A 21,642-nucleotide genomic window follows, 5' to 3' on the forward strand; every position below is an offset into this window, starting at 1 on the left:
GACTGTGTACGGTAAAAGTGACGCGCAAATTATGCCCAGTGGTGCCAGATGAGATGGAGATGTGGTTGCTTAAAGTGGACGGGTGGTAGCTGTCACAAAGAAGACCACCCTTACGGTTGAGGGGGAATGGCATTGAAGGACACTCAGGACAGGACAGGCTTCGGTTAAGTTGTTATTTGAGGTGGCGGCTCTGACTGCAGGCGGCGGTGTGTAGTTCATATGCGGCTAGGGCCTGTCTACACTGGGTTCAACACATGGCAGACGGGTTGATGGAGGCTGCGCTGCCTAGCCTTTGGATTTTTCAGATATGGAGACAGGTTTGGCATATCTGGTGGATGCCTTGTATATGATATCTTTCGCACTTCAGCTAAGCTGATGGCCCTGTCAGGAAAGTTTGCAGGTAACACAGAGGGTGATTTCTCTGCTTCAGTCATTGGGCTGGGTAGTCAACTTTCAGAAAAGTTCCTTTTCCTGTATGCAAGCCACAGGACCAACATACTTTAGAAAATGTGGGATCCATTTGATACGAACAAATAGGAGTCCACAAGGTTCGATGTAAGGAAGAATAAGGATTGTATAGTAGATGCTGATGGAGAGGTTTTGTAAAGATAATAACAAAAACTGTGGATACAGATGTTCTGGAGATAATTTATTAAACATTGACATGTAAAACCATGAAAATCCAATTAAAAAAGTACAATGATAAAAAATATTGTGATAAAAATCCAACCGGACCCTACAAGGTCCGTGTTTCGGCGAACACGCCTTCCTCAGGGTCCTAAAAGGAAGAGGTAATGCCATATAGAATCCCAATCTGAAACAGAAATGTCAGTGTGACTATCATTTTCCCAAGCTGAACAGAGAGACGCGAGTTTAGGAGATCCAAAGGTTTTGAAGTGTGTATAGATTTTTGAGGCAACATGTCTATCGTCATTTCAATGAGAGATCAAAAATAGAGGCGGACCCATCTAATGAGGAAATATCAATAGATCTCTTACAGAGAGAGGATCTCAGTTATAACCAGGGAAAAAACAGAGAATTGATAAAGGTGTGGGTGAGCTGAGCCTGAGAAAAAGGGATCCAATATTTTGTTGCGGGATCTACAAAAAATGAAATATCCCATATGTGGTGTGATTGCCTTGAGGTCCATGAGACCATTTTTTTTATCGATCAAAATGGCAGGGTTGTTCCAAAGTGAAATGTTAAATGACTTAGAGATAAGGGTTGTTAAGGAGGCATCCAAAAATTTAAGAGAGTCGTAGGTACTTTTTATAATGGGATTAGCTTTCCCATGCTTGGATAGTGACGTCCCAAGGATTTTAGAGAGGAAAGTTGGATACATATAATAATTTTCAAAAGAAAGCCATCTAGGCAAAGCTGATATATGCAGAGGTAAGATCCATTCAAGACCTTGGTGCAGTAAGAATGGCTTGTGATATAGAAGCAGATCTGGGAAATCCACTCCACCTAAGAGTTTAGGATTCTTCAATTTCAGTAATATTCTAGGTGACTTATTGTGCCACAAGAATCTGGCAAGGAGACATTCAAGAGACCTATAAAATGGAGTCGTAAAAAGTAATGGAAACATGTTCAAAAGAGAGAAAGCATTTTGGGGACTAATGCCATCTTAATAGATTCAAGTCTCCCCCCACCAGGAGAGGTGTATGGGAGACCATGAGAGAATAGATTGCTTTAATTTAAGTAAAATGAGGTCCATGTTAGTTTTGGCAGAAGTAAGGAGGTCTTGACTAAAATGTATTCCTAAATATTTAAAGGACGAGGTGACCCACTTCAAGGAGAGATTAGGTAAGTAAAAGAGTATACAGAGATTATTCAACGACATAAGCTCCGTCTTATCCCAGTTGATCTTGTAACCTGAGAGAGAGGAAAACTGGTTAACAAGATGAATCAAAGCCTTTAAAGAATTTTCAGGATCAATTAAATAGAGAAGAATGTCATCTGCATAAGCAGATACTTTGTATTCCTCCCCACCAAACTGAAAGCCATGGATGTTATCATTTTGCCTAATAGCAATGAGGAAGGGCTCTAAGGCCAGATTGAAAAGGAGAGGGGAGATGGGACATCCTTGTCTGGTACCTCTCTGGAAGGTGAATTGTTCATAGAGATCTCCATTAGCTAAGATTCTTGCGGACGGAGATTGATAAAGGGTATGTAACATGTGAATGAAGTCAGGCAGGAAACCAAATCTCGCTAAAACAGAAAATAAATAGGGCCATTCAACCCGATTGAAGGCTGCCTCGGCGTCCAGTGATACTGATTAGACCGGGAAGGCCCTCGATCGGGCCAAATTGATTGTTACAAAATAATCTACTGTTATCATTACCATACCGATCACTTAAGAAACCAACTTGATCTTTGTGAATAAGGGATTGCATGGCTTTATCCATTCTGAAACTCAGAAGTTTGGTGTAGATCTTATAATCTAAATTGAGCAAAGAAATTGGTCTGTAGTTCTGCACCAATTGATCGCCTCAACCAGGCTTAGGGATGATAATGGCAGTGGCTTCTGAAAATTTTCCCAAGGAAACAGGATTGGAGACTATCGCATGGTAGTAGTGATGCAGCTTAGGAACTAGCAGTGTAGAAAAAGCTTTTTAAAGTTCCACTGGAAGTCCATCAGGACCATGGGATTTTGTCGGAGGTAGAAATTTAATAGCTGCTAAAATTTAAGCAGGTTGTATTGGAACTGAATCTGTGGTATGCTGAGATCCTAGAAAAAACTGTGGATTGCGGCTAGAGGGACAACACATTCAGAAGAATATAAAGAATGGTAGCAGCTTGGAAAAGCTTTCAATATTTGAGGTATAACAATAAGGAGATTGCCATTGGTTGATTTAATGGACGCAATCCAATTTTTGACTCTTCGACCCTTCAGATAAGAGGCAAGGGGTTTGCCTGATTTGTTGGCATCAGAATAGAAAAGAGCACTTTGGCAAAATGAAAAAGCCAGTAAAATGTCAGATAATATTGTGTTGTATTCAAATTTCAGTTTCTGAAGCTTTTGTTGGGTAACAGGGTCAATATGAGTATACTGTGTCGCTTCCAAGTCTTGGATTGACTTCTCCATTTGTATTAAGGTTGAAGTTAGGGTCTTCCGCTTGTGGGCAGAGAAACTTATAACTGTACCTCTGAGAATCCTGCATTCACCGTGGGCCTCATCTGGGGCAGCCTCCTTGGAGCGGCTGGGGCACGGGCAGTGTGTCTGGGAGGGAATGCATGGATGGGAGAACATCGCAGGGGAGGAGACATAGGCATCCTGGGACTGTCTGCCAAGTCTCTTCCCTGAAGAAGCCCTTTCTGGAAACGTCAATCGCTCCTCCTAAACTTACTTGCTCCACTTCATCACTGACGCTGAAACCATGGATTGAAGACAAAGTTTTATTTTATTTTTCTTTCCAGCTTATGATTTATCTTTAATCTTATCTACTGTTTTGCCTTTTGTCTTTGTTTTGTTCTATTTCTATCATTTAAATTTCTCCAGAATTCTACTGTTCAACGGCTCCCCCTTCTGCTTCTATTCCTTTCTCTCCTCTCTTCTACCTTCCAAAGTATTTAGATCAATGCTGTCTTGTTAAAATGTTTATTTTATTTTTATTTTTCCTCTAACTCTACTTTTCACTTCTCTATTACCCTCCAGGTACTTTAGTTAGATTGTGAGCCTTCGGGACAGTAAGGGAATTTTTCAAGTACCTTTCTTATTTCTAATCTTAATGTATATTTTCTGTAAACCGCTTAGAACCTAACGGATGTAGCGGTATATAAGAAATAAATTACATTAAATTACATTACTTTGTATGATTCCCAAATTGATATGTACGAAACCTCAGGATCTTCATTGTGCTCAAAGAAATTTGTACTCTGTTGCTGGACATAGGACAAGAACTGCTCATCACGCAATAAAGAAGTGTTAAGTCTCCATGAATTTGAAAGTTTTTTTTTTTTTCCAGAAAAGCAGTGCAAGGAACATTGGATTGCAACATGATCTGAAATAGAAATTCCATGGATTTTGGCTGATGTAAACATAGGAATAAGATCTTTTGATGCAAAGAAATAATCCAACTTGGAGTAGGACTGATGAGAGTTGGAGTATAAAGTGAAGTCCTTAGCAGTAGGATCGAACAATCTCCAAATGTCAGACATTCATTAGTGTTGATTAGAGATTTTAGAGATGCTCGAACTTGAAGTTTGGACGGCCTGACTTGGGAGGATCGATCTAATAATGGATCCAGAGCAAAATTGAAATCTCCCAGTATTGTGTGCGTTAGTAGTACAGAGGGGGAGGCACAATTCAAGGCTTGAAAAAAGTGAGGGTTATCCACGTTGGGGGCAAATACATTAATGTAGTGACTGGAGATTCTTCATAGAAACATAGAAATAGACGACAGATAAGGGTCATGGTCCATCTAGTCTGCCCACCCCAATGACCCTCCCCTACCTTTCTCTGTGAATAGACACCATGTGTCTATCTCATTTGGCCTTAAAATCAGGCACGCTGCTGGCCTCAATCACCTGAAGTGGAAGACTATTCCAGCGATCAACCACCCTTTCAGTGAAAAAGAATTTCCTGGTGTCGCCGTGCAGTTTCCTGCCCCTGATTTTCCACGGATGCCCCCTTGTTGCCGCGGGACCCTTGAAAAAGAAGATATCTTCTTCCACTTCGATGCGGCCCGTGAGATACTTGAATGTCTCGATCATGTCACCCCTCTCTCTGCGTTCCTCGAGTGAGTACAGCTGCAACTTATCCAGCCGTTCCTCGTACGGGAGATCCTTGAGTCCCAAGACCATCCGGGTGGCCATTCTCTGGACTGACTCCAGTCTCAGCACATCCTTACGGTAATGCGGCCTCCAGAATTGCACACAGTATTCCAGGTGGGGTCTCACCATGGATCTATACAATGGCATAATGACTTCAGGCTTACGGCTGACGAAACTCCTGCGTATGCAACCTATGATTTGCCTTGCCTTGGATGAAGCTTGCTCCACTTGATTGGCAGTCTTCATGTTCTCACTTATGATCACCCCTAAGTCTCGTTCTGCTTAAGTTCTTGTTAGGATCTCGCCATTAAGGGTGTAAGTCTTGCATGGATTTTGGCTGCCCAGGTGCATGACTTTGCATTTTTTGGCATTGAAGCTGAGTTGCCAGGACCTAGACCAGCGCTCCAGTAGGAGTAGGTCGTGCATCATGTTGTCAGACATTGAATTTATGTCTGTTGTGCTTTCGCCCACTACATTGCTTAGTTTGGCGTCATCGGCGAATAATGTTATTTTACCTCGAAGCCCTTCTGCCAAGTCTCTTATAAAGATGTTGAATAGGATCGGGCCCAGGACCGAGCCCTGCGGCACTCCACTGATTACCTCCGTCATTTCGGAGGGGGTGCCGTTCACCACTACCCTTTGAAGCCTACCTCCAAGCCAATTCCCAACCCATTTCGTCAATGTGTCGCCCAATCCTATAGAACTCATCTTGCTCAGCAACCTGCGGTGTGGTACTCTATCGAATGCTTTACTGAAGTCCAGGTATACGATGTCCAGGGACTCCCCAACATCCAGCTTCCTCGTCACCCAGTCAAAGAAGCTGATCAGGTTGGATTGGCATGATCTCCCCTTAGTAAATCCATGTTGACGGGGATCCTGTAGATTCTCCTCGTTCGGGATCATATCCAATTGGCGTTTGATTAGAGTTTCCATTAGTTTGCACACTATTGATGTGAGACTCACCGGTCTGTAGTTTGCTGTCTCCATCTTGGAGCCTTTCTTGTGGAGTGGAATGACGTTAGCCATCTTCCAGTCCAACGGGACGTTACACGTACTAAGGGAGAGATTGAAGAGCGCGGATAGCGGTTCCGCCAAGACATCACACAACTCCCTGAGCACCCTGGAGTTTAGGTTGTCAGGCCCCATTGCCTTGTTAACCTTAAGCTTTAACAGCTCGCAGTAGACACCGCTGGGTGTAAACTCGAAATTACTAAACGGGTCATCTGCATTAACCCTTGTCTGTAGCTGAGGGCCGAGTCCTGGGTCTCGCGGGTGAAGACTGTGCAGAAGTATTCATTTAACAGTTGGGCTTTTTCTGAGTCCGCCTCTACATAGTCTCCGTCTGGTTTCCTAAGACGTACTATCCCACCTGAGTTCTTATTTCTGTCACTGATATACCTGAAGAAGGATTTATCTCCTTTCTGGATGTTCTTTGCTAGAGACTCCTCCATGCGGAATTTGGCCTCCCTAACTGCTGTTTTGACGGCTTTTGACTTGGCCAGATAGACTTCCCTAGAGTCCTGTTTCCCTGATTGTTTGTAAGAGATGAATGCTTTTTTCTTCTCCTTGATGAGGTCCGAAATCTCCGCAGAGAACCACTGTGGCTTATTGTTCCTTCGCCGTTTACTTACTGATTTAATATAGCTGTTTGTTGCTTCTTGTATGGTGGCTTTCAAAGTCGACCACATTTCTTCCACGTTATCGGTTTCTGCTTGGCTTTGTAGCGCCTGGTGAATGAAGTCTCCCATTTCTTTGAAGTTTGTGTCCTTGAATTTGAGGACCTTGGTCAGTGTGGTAGATTTAGTGAAACCTTTCCTGAGATTGAACCATACCATGTTGTGGTCACTGGAGGCCAATGTGTCGCCCACCGAGACCTCTGTGACACTTTCTCCATTGGTAAGTATCAGGTCCAGTATTGTCTGATCCCTTGTTGGTTCCAACACCAGTTGCCTGAGTCTTGCTTCCTTCATAGAGTTTAATAGCCTCCTGCTGCTGCCGGAAGCAGAGGAAAGCATGTCCCAATCCACATCAGGCATGTTAAAGTCACCTAACAATACTGTGTCCCCATGCAAGGTGATATTCTCTATATCTCCGATTAATTTCATATCTAGGTCATCCTGTTGTCTTGGGGGTCTGTATATTACGCCAAGATATAGGCATTTGTCCTTCCCTCTGGCCAAATTTACCCAAAGGGATTCACCAGTGTAGTGGACATCTGTGATTCTGTTGACCTTAATGTCATCTTTAGTATATAATGCTACACCTCCCATTTTGCCCTCCCTGTCCCAGTGAAGCACGTTGTAACCCGGTATGACCATGTCTCACCCGTGGGAGTTCGTGAGCCAGGTCTCAGATATCGCCACCACATCCAGGTCGGCATTCCTCATTTCTGTTTCTAATTCCAGGATCTTATTTCCCAGATTGTGGGCGTTTACGTACATAGCCTTCCATGTTGTATGTTTGTTACGTCTCAGTGGGGATGTTCCCGCTTGAGCTACTTGGACACCTTTAGCATTATTCGCATGTTTTGTACTTTCCCTAGACCCAGAGTTACAATGTGCTCCTATCCCGGACTCCCCAGACCCAGAACTACAGTGTGTTCCTATCCCAGACTCGGAAATGTGTGTACCCTGTGGGGGTATTCCCGCTTGGGCTACTTGAACTCCTTTAGTACAATTTGCAATGTGTGTTCTCTCGCTGGACCCAGAATTACAATTAGGGGTGGGCCGATCTGTTGACTCCGGAACTGGAACCGTCTGCTGAACAACTTCCTGTTCCTCATTGTCAGGACCTTCCTGTAGCAGCTGATATATGTTCCTCGGGGTGATTTGTGGTGTCGTTGTAGAGCCGCCTTGTATGTGAGAGAAAGAGACAGAATAAGGTCTTCTGCATTTTCCTGTGGAGGAAGTCACCAGCTGCCAGGAATCAGCATCCCCAGCCACTTCCTGTATTCCGACGGTTGGTCTCAAGTTTGCAGGTTTGGATGCTTTGGGTGTCTCTAGGATGGTCTTGTCAGGTTCCTGTTAGGCAATCTGAGACAGCTCCTGGATGACTCCGTCGGTGAAGGTCTCGTCGTCTCGGATACATCTTAAGCGCTGAACCTCCTCTCTCAGGCTCCTCAGCTCTAGCAAAAGGCTTTCATCTGGCTGATCCATTCCTTCCGTCTGTGTGGAGACTGTAGACATCTTTGAGGGGATGGCCTTGGTCTGTACAGAGACCTCTGCCCTCCGTCTTGGCTTCCCTTCCATCTGTACGAAGACCGTAGCCATCCCCTGGGTATGTTCGGTGACTGGACTGCCTGTTTTGATAGAAGTCTTGCTGCTTCTAGGTCTACCTGCCATTTACAAAAGTTGGTTTGTTTGTTTTTTTGATATTTGTTAGGATGGGGGCTGTTAGGTGTTGTCAGAAAGTGTTGAAGTTGGAGGGATAGAGGTAGCTAGTTAGTTCTTGGTCTGGGAGATAGAGTAGTTAGTTAATTGTCAGTTAAGGTTTAATATACTCACCATTCCGCTATCTGACATTGATTGGGAACTCTTTTGGTCTTCAACAAACCGCCCACTTCTATCTTCTAGAGTTTCACAATCAATGTTCTTTATTATGTGGAATGCAATATGGACCCCATTTTGCATGTGGAAAGCCAACTTAAAACTTGACTCTATTTGCTGGAACTGCTTGAAAGAGGAGGGAACTCTTGATCATATGTTTTTTCATTGTACTTTAGTCCGCTCTTTTTGGACCCAAATTTGGAATACCATACAATCTATCACTAACTGCTCAGAAGAAATTTCTATGGACATTATAATCCTTCGATCTCAACATCCCTGCTTCGCGCAATCAAAATGTCCTCCTAAACTCATTGATACGATGATTGTGACTGCTCTCATGCACATTCTGAAAAATTGGAAATCATTTTCGTTATTAGATTATACGTTTTGGTGGAACTCACTATGTATGTATCATAGACTTGAATCATATGCATACGAGAGTAAAATCACACTCCGAATCTCCATGAATTTAAAAAGCAAGAAATCACCCTGGTCATTTTTAGATTCATATGTACGCTCTGCTTTGTAGACACTCCTGTCTTCCCTTCCTTTTCTCCACCTTTCCTCTTTCTTTCCTTTCTCTTTTTATTTTTACTCTGTCTTCTTTCATCTTTTTCTCATACAGTCTTCACAAACAACTCCATTACTCTGAGCTTTTCTTAATACTATGGTCCTTTATAATTAATTTTATATTTATAGATCATATATATACAAAACGTTATCTTATTCTTATGTATTTGAATTGCTCCTTGTATTTTTCAAAATACTCAATAAAAATTTATTGAACTAAAAAAAAAAAAAAGTCAGTTAAGGTTGCCTGCTTGTTAGTGTGCTAGTGAGGTCAGTCTGATTAAATATTAGAGGATAGTGTGGTCTGCCTGTTAAAATGGTTTGGGGATAGAGTGATTGGTGTGGTCCGTCTGTTAAGTGTGAAAGGTTTAGTTGCTTGTTGGTTAGGTAGAAAGTTGAAAGTTGAAAAACTGGAAGAAAGTTGAAGAAAGACTGAAGTCAGTTGGTTAATTAGCTAGTTGTAGAAGTTAAGAGACTGGCTAAAGTTGATAGCCCTTCCTTGATGCCCTTCATGAGGCCCTTAGCAAAGGCACTCTCACTAAGGCGAGCACCTTTGCCGCGCGCCGAACGACTGCGCGCCGTTGGCTCGCCCCTTTTATGGGGGGAGTTTGGCTGGTGACATTGGGGGTGGGCGGAGTTAGCTCTCACCTCTTCCCCTGCTAGCACCGCCTTCTCTACTCCTCTCTCCTCTTCTTCCTGCTAGCACACTCTCTGCTCTGCTCACTATTCTGCCATGTGCTCAGGACTGTTCTACCATGTGCTCAGGACTAGGCACAGCTCCTACAGTCTCCCTTCGGCTGGCCTTGCACTGTGGACTCTCTGCCGTTGGCTCGTCCCCTTTTAAGGGGGGAGTTTGGCTGGTGACGTCGGGGGTGAGCGGAGTTAGCTCTCGCCTCTTCTCCTGCTAGCACCGCCTTCTCTGCTTCTCTCTCCGCTTCTTCCTGCTAGCACACTCTCTGCTCCGCTCACTGTTCTGCCATGTGCTCAGGACTGTTCTACCATGTGCTCAGGACTAGGCACAGCTCCTACAGTCTCCCTTCGGCTGGCCTTGCAATGGAGCCTTCTAGTTTGGACCAACGTCCTTCTGAGTCGCAACATGAGAGAGCATCTTAAAAGGGAAAGACTTGTGAATAAGGGTAATAACTCCATTTTTATTTTTCTTGAGAGCTGGGGAAGAAAATCATTGATCAAAAAATTTACCAACAAGTTTTTGAGATTCTGGCACACTGAGATGCGTTTCTTGTAGGAAACAGATATCTGATTTCAAATGTTTAAGGTAAAACAGAATTTTCTTTCTCTTGATGGGGTTACTAAAACCCTTTACATTTAAGGAGGTGATATTAATCTGCAGCATGAGAAAACCATGGTTTGACATGAAAGATCTGCTCGAAAGTATGGTCAGTAGAAGTAAACATCAAAAAAGAGAATTCCGATAGTGTGTCTTTAGCAATAATATTTAGCATATCCATGGAGGAAAAAGAACAGCAAAAAAAAAAAAAAAAATATATATAAATAAATAAATAAATAAATGTATAACTGCATACATTTAAATCAGAGATTATAATAAGAACAAAAATAGCAAGAAAAAACTGCTTTCAAGGTATGTGAGATCAGCCGGATTGAGCGCAACTCATAACTCAACATCAGGACACTGAAAAAAAGGTAAGTGATAAAATCACTTCAAAAACCACAGCCAAATATAAGCACAGGGAGACTGATTCAGGGCAGACCAACCAGGGTCCTCTCGGACAATGTCACGGTAGTTGCATGCATCAACAGGCAAGGGGGACGAGGAGCCCGCAACTAGCTCAGGAGGCGCACAACCTGCTTTTGTGTGCTGTCTATCGGCGGATCACATTGCTGGGATGGCCAATGTTCAAGCGGACTCAGCAGAAATCTTCTAGACCCAGGAGAATGGAAACTGTTGCAGGAAGTGTTCTAACTCATAGTTCGACAATGGGGGCTTCTGGAGTTAGAATCGTGGCCTTGGCTTGCAATGCAAAGCTTCCTCATTTCTTCAGCAGATGTCGGGAACCCAATTCAGAGGGGATGGACGCATGGCTCTTCTGTGGTGTCCGGGGAGCCTTCTTTATGTTTTTTCCCCCTGGCATCCCGTGATGCCGGAATTGCTGATGCAGGGGTTGATTTGAATGGAAAATCCCTCCCGCTTTGGTCTTACGGCAAAGCTATTGAGCAGTCGAGGTTGAAGCTTATGGGGTTTTTGGAACAGGTTATTGCTACTCTGCTGCAGGCAAAAAGGTCTGCGTCCACGGCTTATGCCTGAGTTTGGAGGGTATTTGAGTCTTGGTGTAGTCAGTGGGGTATTTCCCCTTTTCAGACTTCCATGTTGCACATTCTTGACTTTCTCCAGGACGGAGTATCTAAAACGGTTAGCGTACAATTCCCTCAAAAGTTCAGATGGCGGCCATCGCCTGTTATAGGGGCACAAGGATGTCACCCTGAAGATGGTCTTTCCGGTGGCTATGGCGTCTGCATTTAGGGTGTTGGAGTTGCAGGCTCTGTCTTGCAGGGATCCCTTTCTGTGTTTCTGTGTAGGTCGCCAAAATACTCTTTATTTCACTTTATATCTTGGATTTGAGATCCTACCATATATGTTTTCCATGACCCCTCCATATGTGTTTTTTTCCTTAAATGTTTCTTTTTCTTTTCTTAAAAAAATTTGTAGTTCACCCTTTTGCCTTTTGTACCAGTTTGTAATAGAATGCCAAAATTTGTCTAAATTATCTTGTTTTGTCCTCCCCAATTTGTTAATTGTTATTTTAAAAACAATTGTTATACGCATTGAAATATATGATATTGCGTAGATAACAAATCCCAATAAAACTTGAAACTCAGCTGCTGGGGTGTCTGTGCAGACAGTTCCTTTGTTTCTTCCTAAGGTGGTTTCATCTTTTCATGTCAATCAGTCTCTTCTCTTTTTCCAAGAGGAGGATTATGGGTTGCGCTTTCATTCTTTGTAACTTCTAGACATACGAAGAATGTTACTAGTTACTAATGACTTTCGGCGGCCAGATCTCCTCTTTGACTTGTTCTCCTGTCCAAGGAAGGGTATGACGGCTTCCAAGGCTTCGGTGGCCCGTTGGGGCTGTGTGCTCGCTCCACTAGATCTGTTGCTACTTTCTGGGCGGAGTTCAGGGGTGCTTCCTTGGAGGCAATTTGAGGGGCTGTTGCATGGTGCTCCTCAATACATTCTCCAGGCATTTCCGTCTGGATGTGGCTGCGCGCAGGGAGGCTTCTTTGGCTTCCCACCCTGTTTGAGGATTGCTTTGCTACATTCCATTAGTCTCTGTATTCATCTGCTGCTGCTAAGGAAAGAAAAATTATGTCTTACCGGTTCATTTTCTTTCCTTTAGACACAGCAGATGAATCCAGAGCTCCACCCGTTCTGGATTTTTCTCTGTGATTGTTTCCCTTTTGGGAGGTTTTTTGTCACGTTTTCAGCAGTTGGTTGTTGGTGGTCTTTGTTTGGACTTTGTTCTGGGAGATAAGTTTTTTTTTTCTGTATATGCAGTTGTGTGGTTTCTGATGCTTGGGCAAAGAGCAATACTAAATGGCCAGGAGAGATCCCATCCAAGAGGAGCATCAGCAATTCCACTTGCTGGTAGATGTGTGGTATCCCACTAGTCTCTGGATTCATCTGCCGAGTCTAAAGGAAAGAAAATTAAAACAGGTAAGGCATAATTGTTCCATATTGATCCATCCCTTTGTCCTGTGTGTCATAGTTAGATTGTAAGCTCTTATGAACAGGGACCATCTCTTGCATCTTTAATGTACAGTGCTGCGTGCATCTGGTAGTGCTATAAAAATAATAAGTAGTAGTGGTGGTAGTATGCAGAAGAAATTGTATAAGCCTGGGACATTTTGAAACAGAGGGACTAATTCCATAAGGAGGGCATCAACATTTGTGCACATAAATAGCCAAAATACAGGCACATGGGCGTAAATGCCAATATTCCAGATATGCAAATGTGATGGTACATGGATTGAAGGTGGGTGGAGAGAGGGACTAGACACAGTGTTAGTAATCTAAGCATGAATAATTCAACCAGTTGATGGCTGACGGTTAACTCGTATTCTATAAAGGGAAGTACACTTCTCCCTCCGTATTCGCTGTGATAGGGGGATTAACAGAACCGCAAATACAGAAAAAACACAAATAACTTTTTCAAATGTTGTTCGTTGTTTTTTTTATTAAAAACCATCGTGAATATGATGAAATCACGAATAACATGGTGGGAGACCTGGCCTGTTCCTGAAGGAGAGGCAAAATACGGTGAAGAAAGTGCTGGGAATCAGCGATTTCCTCTGTAAATGCTTGCAATCGGCGATTTCTCTATACAAGCTGATGTAATTTGGGGGGAGGAGCCAGCAAGCTAAAAACCGTGAATAATCAAAACCGCGATTGCTGAGGGAGAAGTGTAAGTGCCTATTTTCCTTTTTATAGAATAAACTTCAGACAGGCATCCCTTCATACAATTATCCTCAAAATGCTTTAGGGTTTGTAGAAATGAAAATTGAACTGTTCCAGCTGCAAGTTAAGGTAATATTTAGGGGAGGGGGTCAGTTCCTTGAAGAAAAGAACTGCGTACCTTAAACATGCAGGTGGAAGGAAGAACAGTTTCAACTAAATATCAACTTATCCTAGAAACTGATGCCCTACGATTAATGAAGAAAATGAATCTGGATATTTCAGCAAGCATCTCAAAATTAACTATGACATGCTTAAAGAAAAAGATGGTTTTGGACTGGCTTTCACAGTCCTCAGAATATCTTTGGGAAGATCCCAGTTATCCAGTGTATGCAAGAAGATTTAAGAAAATTTCTAAGCTGAAAAGTAATGTGTGGAAGAGTAGGGGAAATGGTTCCAGAAATGAGAGGGATGATTCTTAACTGGTTACAGAAAATATTTGGAAACTGGTGTGACTGAAGGGAGTACTACAAAATACTCATTGAAAGAGTGTAGGAATGTCTGCCATAATCACTATTTTGTAATTTAAACTCTGTAAAATTGTAAATGATAGTAATGAACAGGGCCAGCTCAAGGGAGTGGGGCTCCCTGAGCTAACTTTTGCATTGGCGCCTCCCCCTTGCAATCTGACATTTTTCCTTCTTCCCCTCCCCCACCCATGGTCCAATATTTCCCATTCCTGCTGGACCAGGTAAGGCACCGATGATAAAAGGTGCCAGATAGGATTTTGCTAGTTGGCGCCCTGAGCTAGAGCCTTACCTGGTCCACAGTTTGAACTGGTCCTGATTATGAATTTTGTTTTGCAAAAGGAAGTTTAACTTTATACCATGTAGATGGTGTTTGTTTCTCTTCAGTTATTAAAACCATTTAGTCTAACCAGCAGTGTCTAAGCTTTCACACACAGTGTAAAAGGGGATGGAACTTGAGATACCAATTTTTCTATGTGGTTACAATCAAAGTGGTTTACATATTTTAGACTTTAGGTTCTTACTTTGTATCTGGAGTAATAAAGTACCAAATGACTTGCCCAGAGTCACAAGGAGCTGTGGTGGGATTTGAACTTGTAACCTCAGGGTGTTGAGGCAGCTGCTGTAACCACTAGGCCACTCCTCCACTCCTTGCGTTGTACAGTTCATGAATGATCTGCATAAATGAGTATGTAGCACGCCAGACAATCTTGTTGCAGTCCTTGTTGTGGTTAGCTGCTGCTGAGTTCCTTTTCGGGATGCCTTTTGATAAACTACCTTGTTTGTGTTCTCTATTTAGCTCTCAACACTGGGCAACAATCCCTCTTTGGTAATAACCAGCCTAAATTAGGAAGCACTTTGGGAGCTGGAACATTTGGAACCACTGGATTCAACACAGCAGCAACTGGTCTGAACTTTGGTGCACCCCAGGCCCCTGTGGGTGAGTTTTGATCCCTTAAAATGAAGGAATTCCAGGGAGGAAGACAGTTTTGGGGTGCTTATGCATTTTAAGAGGTCTCCGTGCAGTGAAATGATTTTACAACCTGAAAAGACAAACTGCAGATAGCATCGTTTACTGGTTCCCTTTCAGTCTGAAACTTGCACTGTAATTCCCCTGAGCTCTTTTAAAGTTTTCTTTCTTTCTTTATTTTTTTTTTCTAAACTGCCCTAATGTGCTGCCACTTCTGATTCATTTCTACGCAGTAGACACTTCTGTTGCTGCTGCTCACAAATTTGAAAACAAATGTACCCCATGCATATCGCAGGATCACAACTTTTATGTTTAATGAGACTAGTTTGCCCCCTAGGGCTTTACTGATTGGCACATTTAATAATCTCAATGCCAAGGAGGTTAAAAGTTAAAAGGGGATAGATGCCCCTGTACAGGTCATTGGTAAGGCCCCACTTGGAGTATTGTGTTCAGTTTTGGAGACCGTATCTGGCGAAGGACGTAAGAAGACTTGAGGCGGTCCAGAGGAGGGTGACGAAAATGATAGGAGACTTGTGCCAAAAGACGTATGAGGAGAGACTGGAAGCCCTGAATATGTATACCCTAGAGGAAAGGAGAGATAGGGGAGATACGTTCAAATACTTGAAGGGTATTAACGTAGAACAAAATCTTTTCCAGAGAAAGGAAAATGGTAAAACCAGAGGACATAATTTGAGGTTGAGGGGTGGTAGATTCAAAGGCAATGTTAGGAAGTTCTACTTTACGGAGAGGTTGGTGGATGCCTGGAATGTGCTCCCCAGAGAGGTGGTGGAGAGTAAAACTGTGATTGAGTTCAAAGAAGCGTGGGCTGAACACAGAGGATTTAGAATCAGAAAATAATATTAAATATTGAACTAAGGCCAGTACTGGGCAGACTTGCACGGTATGTGTCTGTGTATGGCTGTTTGGTGGAGGATGGGCTGGGGAGGGCTTCAATGGCTGGGAGGGTGTAGATGGGCTGGAATAAGTCTTAATAGAGATTTCGGCAGTTGGAACCCAAGCACAGTACCGGGTAAAGCTTTGGATTCTTGCCCAGAAATAGCTGAGTAAAAAAGACTAGATGGACCATTTGGGTCTTTATCTGCTGTCATCTACTATGTTACATGTGATTACGGTGGTTTATAAATACATTTTGTTTAAAACAGAACTCCCTTTTGAAAAGACCAAAACCATTCATACAGTTGATCAAACACATGATCAAAACATTCAAGATAATGAAGGGAATAGACTTAGCAGATAAAGACTTGTTGTTTACCCTCTCCAAGGTAGAGAGAACGAGAGGGCACTCTCTAAAGTTAAAAGGGGATAGATTCTGTACAAACATAAGGAAGTTCTTCTTCACCCAGAGAGTGGTAGAAAACTGGAACGCTCTTCCGGAGTCTGTTATAGGGGAAAACACCCTCCAGGGATTCAAGACAAAGCTAGACAACAAGTTCCTGCTGAACCAGAACGTACGCAGGTAAGGCTAGACCAGGGGTGGGCAACTCTGGTCCTCGAGGGCCGGAATCCAGTCAGGTTTTCAGGATTTCCCCAATGAATATGCATGAGATTTATTTGCATGCACTGCTTTCAATTCATATTCATTGAGGAAATCCTGAAAACCCGACTTGGTTCCGGCCCTCGAGGACCAGAGTTGCCCACCCTTGGTCTAGCCCTACCTGCGTACGTTCTGGTTCAGCAGGAACTTGTCTATCTTTGTCTTGAATCCCCCTATAACAGACTCCGGAAGAGCGTTCCAGTTTTTTCCCACTCTTTGGGTGAAGAAAAACTTCCTGGGCTGGATTCGGGGCATTGGTCTTTGACCTAAGGGCCGCCGTGGGAGCAGACTGCTGGGCACAATGGACCATTGGTCTGACCCAGCAGTGGCAATTGTTATACATACTTAAAATAATAAAAATATCCTGCAGATATTATGTTTACATCTTCTCCCTGAATACATCAGGTAGCCCAAAAGCTTGAGTGAAAAAGATGTGTGTAATTTTTTTTAATAATTTGGCAAAGATTCAGTTGCAAGCTGATTCCAGAGAGGGTTCTAGCCAGAAAAATGCACATTTTCTAGTAGATACACAGCATGATTATGTGCATGTGTTGGGATGTCTAAGCTATGTTCAGATAATGACCTCAGAGTTCTGTTTGGAATATAAGGAATAGTTCAGGATTCTAGATAAGGTGGCATGTTCCTTCCCACCCTCCAAATAAAACCCTATGAGTAAACACAATAACTTGAATATGATGCAATAGAATTTGGGTAACTAACGAAATAATAGATATAGTGGTGTTAACATGGTTGAATTTGGAAAGGCGATGGGATTTGATATATCACATTTCTGTAGTTACAATCAAAGCAGTTGACATGTTACATATAGGTACTTTTGTACCTGGGGCAGTGGAGGGTTAAGTGACTTGCCCAGGTTCTTAGGCTGCAGCACTGACCACTAGGCTACTCCTTCACATTGCCATGTTTTGTTCAGTCTGTAATTATTTCAGAGTAGAAATGGGCAGCTTGCAAACACCATGCTTTCATAGTCCAGATAGGATATTAATAAAGCATATGAAAACTGGGTAGATCTTACAGAATCTAATGGCATGTAGTTGATGGAGTACACAAAAGCCCCTTTTTACCACATTAGATATTGATTACTACAAATCAATTGATTTATCCATTAAAGTTGGAGCTTTTATGGGGGATATCCATCTTTGCAAAGGCAATAGCTTTTTCAGTGTTAAGAAAAAAATCAGATTTATTTTTTAACCAAGTGGAAACTTCATCTAAACATTTTTGTAATGCACCAAGATCTAGCACCCTATCTGGAATCGGTTAGAGGCAGATTTGTATATTGTTGCTATCACAGAGACATGGTTCAGTGATTCCCATAGATGGGCCGCCAACATACAGGGCTATAATCTTTTTAGTAAAGACTGCGATGGTCGAAAAAATGGAGGCATAGCTCTCTATGTAAAGACAGATATCCAAGTGGCTGAAATGCAGGAAGAAGCAAGATGGATTGTTTTGAAAAGAGAAGATGGAACTTCTATCCACTTGGGTGTTGTCTACAGACCTCCAACTCAATTGCAATAAATTGACAAAGATCTGATTGCGGATATACAAAAGTTGTGAAAGAAAGGGAAGGTGCTGTTGCAGGGTGATTTCAACCTGCTGGATGTGGACTGGAAAGTTCTGTCTCTGAAATAGGAAAGAAGTAGGGAGATTGTGGATGCCTATCAAGGGGCTCTGCTCAGACAAATGGTGAATGAACTCACAAGGGAACAAGCAATACTGGATCTGGTGCTCACAAATGAAGAAAGTGTCTCTAATGTCCTTATATAGGGGCCCACCTGAGAAGTAGTGATCATCATACGGTTTGGTTCGATATAGCAACCAAAGTGGAGGATGGCCCCACAAAACTCAAAGTCTTGGATTTCAAACGTACGGACTTTAGTAGCATGGGAGAGTACCTGAAGAAAGAGCTGATTGGATGGGAAGACATAAGAGAAGTGGAAAAACAGTGGTCCAAGTTGAAATGTGCAATAAAAAGAGCTATTGACCTTTATGTGAAGAAAATGAATAAAAAGAGAATAAGGAAACCGATATGGTTCTCCAAACCAGTGGTGGAAAAAATAAAGGCAAAAGAATTGGTGTTCATGAAATATAAAAAAAAATAAAACTGAAGAGTACAGAAAGGAATATCAGGAGAGAGATACGTCTAGTGAAAGCGGAAGAGCAAATGTCTATAAATATAAAAAAAGGAGACAATTTTTTTCAGGTACGTGAAAGGAGAAAGATGGACAAAAAATGGATTTACGAGACTGAAAAAAGGTATGAACTGCTATGTGGAAAGTGGTGATGACAAAGTAAACATGCTAAACAAAAATACTTCTGTTCGGTATTCACAGAAGAAATACATGGAGAAGGGCTGCGATTGGTTAGCAAAGTTACACCTGAGAATGGAGTGGATACCACACTATTCACGTAAGAAAGTGTTTAAGAACAACTTGAAAAACGGTAGGTAGACAATAACCATTCCAGGTTATTGAGGGAGCTTTGAGAGGTTCTGGTAGATCCTCTTAAATATTTGTTTAATCTTTAGAGACGGGAAAGGTTCCGCGGGACTACAGAAGAGCAGATGTGGTCCCTCTTTGCAAAAGTGGTTGCAGAGATGAAGCGGGAAACTACAGGCCGATAAGCCTCACTTTCAGTTATTGGATAAATAATGGAAATGTTGTTGAAGAAAATTTTTAGAATCTAATGGACTACAAGATCCAAAGGCAGCATGGGTTTACTAAAGGTATATCATGCCAAATGAATCTGATTGAATTCTTTGACTGGGTGACCAGAGAATTGGATCAGGGATGTGCGTTAGATGTATTTACTTAGATTTCAGCAATGTCTTTGACACGGTTCCTCATAGGAGGCTCTTAAACTCCATAGGCTGAAGTTAGGGCCCAAAGTCGTAAACTGGATTAGAAGCTGGTTGACGGACAGACGCCATAGGGTGGTGATTAATGGAATCGCTCGGAGGAGGGAAAGGTGACTAGTGGAGTGCTTCAGAGATCGATGCTGGGACTGATTCTGTTTAATATGTTTGTGAAGGACATTGCTGAAGGGTTAGAAGATAAAGTTAGCCTTTTTGCGTATGATACCAAGATTTGTAACAGAGTGGACACCCCAGAGGGAGTGGAAAACATGAAAAAGGATCTGCAAAAGTTAGAAGAATGGTCTAACGTCTAGCAAAAAAAATTCAATGTGAAGAAGTACAGAGTGATGCATTTAGAAACATAGAAACATGATGACAGATGAAAGCCAAATGGCCCATCTAGTCTGCCTATCTGCACGTGCCTATCCCAGGCCCTTTTGAATTCAGACACAGTCTGTCTCCACCACCTCTTCCGGGAGACTGTCCCATGCATCTACCACCCTTTCTGCAAAAATGTATTTCCTTTGATTATTCCGGGGCCTATCACCTCTTAACTTCATCCTATGCCCTCTCATTGCAGGGTTTTCTTTCAGATGATAGACTCAACTCAAGCACATTTACATTACATAGGTATTTAAATGTCTCTATCATATCCCCCCTGCCCGCCTTTCCTCCAAAGTATACAGATTGAGATCTTTAAGTCTGTCCCCATATGCCTTATGATGAAGACCATATACCATTTTAGTAGCATTCCTCTGGACCGACTCCATCCTTTTTATATGTTTTTGAAGGTGCAACCTCCAAAATTGTACACAATATTCTAAATGAGGTCTTACCAGAGTCTTATACACAGGCATCAATACCTCCTTTGTCCTACTGGCCATACCTCTCGCTATGCAACCTAGCATCCTTCCAGTTTTCGCCATCACCTTTTCAACCTGTTTGGCCACTTTAAGATCATCACATACAATCGCACCCAAGTCCCGCACTTAAGTTCTTCACCCCCTAAACTGTACCGTTCCCTTTGTTTTTTGTAGCCCAAAAGCATGACCTTGCATTTCTGAGCATTAAATTTTAGCTGCCAAATTTCAGACCATTCTTCAAGCTTTGCCAGGTCTTTCTTCATGTTATTCACACTATCCTGGGTGTCTACTCTATTGCAGATTTTGGTATCATCTGCAGAGGCAAATCTTACCCGACAACCCTTCAGCAATATCATTTATAAAAATATTAAAAAAACAGGCCCCTAGAACAGAACCTTGAGGCACACCACTGGTAACATCCGTTTCTTCAGAACGATCTCCATTGATCACTACCCTCTATCGTTTTCCACTCAACCAGTTCCTGACCCAGCCCGTCACTTTGGGACCCATCGCAAGGGCACTCAGTTTATTTATTAGACGTCTGAGTGGAACACTGTCAAAAGCTTTGTTAAAATCTAAATATACCATATCTAGCGCACATCCTCTATCCAATTCTCTGGTCACCCAGTCAAAGAAATCCATGTTGCCTCCGGTCCTGTAATCCAAAGGATTCCAGAAACTTGACCATTCTCTGTTTTATGATTCAGATATTATTTTATATATATCATGAGATATGATTCAGATGTTCAAATACTTGAAGGGTATTAATGTAGAACAAAATCTTTTCCAGAAAAAGTAAAATGTAAAACCAGAGGACATAATTTGAGGTTGAGGGGTGGTAGATTCAAGAGCAATGTTAGGAAATTCTATTTTAAGGAGAGGGTGGTGGATGCCTGGAATGCGCTCCTGTGAGAGGTAGTGCAGGGGAAAACGGTGACGGAGTTCAAAGAAGCGTGGGATGAACACAGAGGATCTAGAATCAGAAAATAATAGTAAATATTGAACGAAGGCCAGTACTGAGCAGACTTGCCCGGTATGTGTCTGTATGGGCTGTGGAGTGCTTCAGTGACTGGGCTGGAGTGAGCTTTGACGGAGACTTCAGCAGTTGGAACCAAGCACAGAACTGAATAGAGCTTTGGATTCTTGCCCAGAAATAGCTAAGAAGAAAAAATTTAAAAAATTTAAATTGAATCAGGTTGGGCAGACTAGATGGACCATTCAGGTCTTTATCTGCCGTCATCTACTATGTTATTATGAGATTTACCAGAACTGGAAATGGTAGAGGTGATGATGCAGAGGAACTGAAAGAAATCTCTGTGAATCTGGAAGATGTACTAAGCTGAATGGACAAGTTAAAAAGAGATCCAATCCAGTCTTTTGGTTTATATACCGGATTATCCTCCAGACAACAGAGGCTCGACTCAGTTTACACAATAAGAGGTTGAAATAGTTTCTTCAAATAAAATTACTTATGTAACAATTTTTTTTTTAAAAGAAAAGTATTCAGATATTTTCTAAAGACATAAAGA

The 21,642-nt window shown here is 42.3% G+C and overlaps 1 protein-coding gene across 6 annotated transcripts in view; it reads left to right on the forward strand.

The window, feature by feature from the left end:
* NUP98 (nucleoporin 98 and 96 precursor) overlaps positions 1–21,642 on the forward strand; it is a 330,912-nt gene that overhangs the window by 151,566 nt on the left and 157,704 nt on the right. For all 6 annotated transcript variants that reach the window (XM_033947374.1, XM_033947378.1, XM_033947379.1 and 3 more), the window contains one exon: positions 14,647–14,787. In XM_033947374.1, the coding sequence (XP_033803265.1) occupies positions 14,647–14,787 (141 nt within the window). The remainder of the gene's footprint in view (positions 1–14,646; positions 14,788–21,642) is intronic.

This window comes from Geotrypetes seraphini, chromosome 6 (assembly GCF_902459505.1).
Source record: "Geotrypetes seraphini chromosome 6, aGeoSer1.1, whole genome shotgun sequence".
NCBI lineage: Eukaryota > Metazoa > Chordata > Amphibia > Gymnophiona > Dermophiidae > Geotrypetes > Geotrypetes seraphini.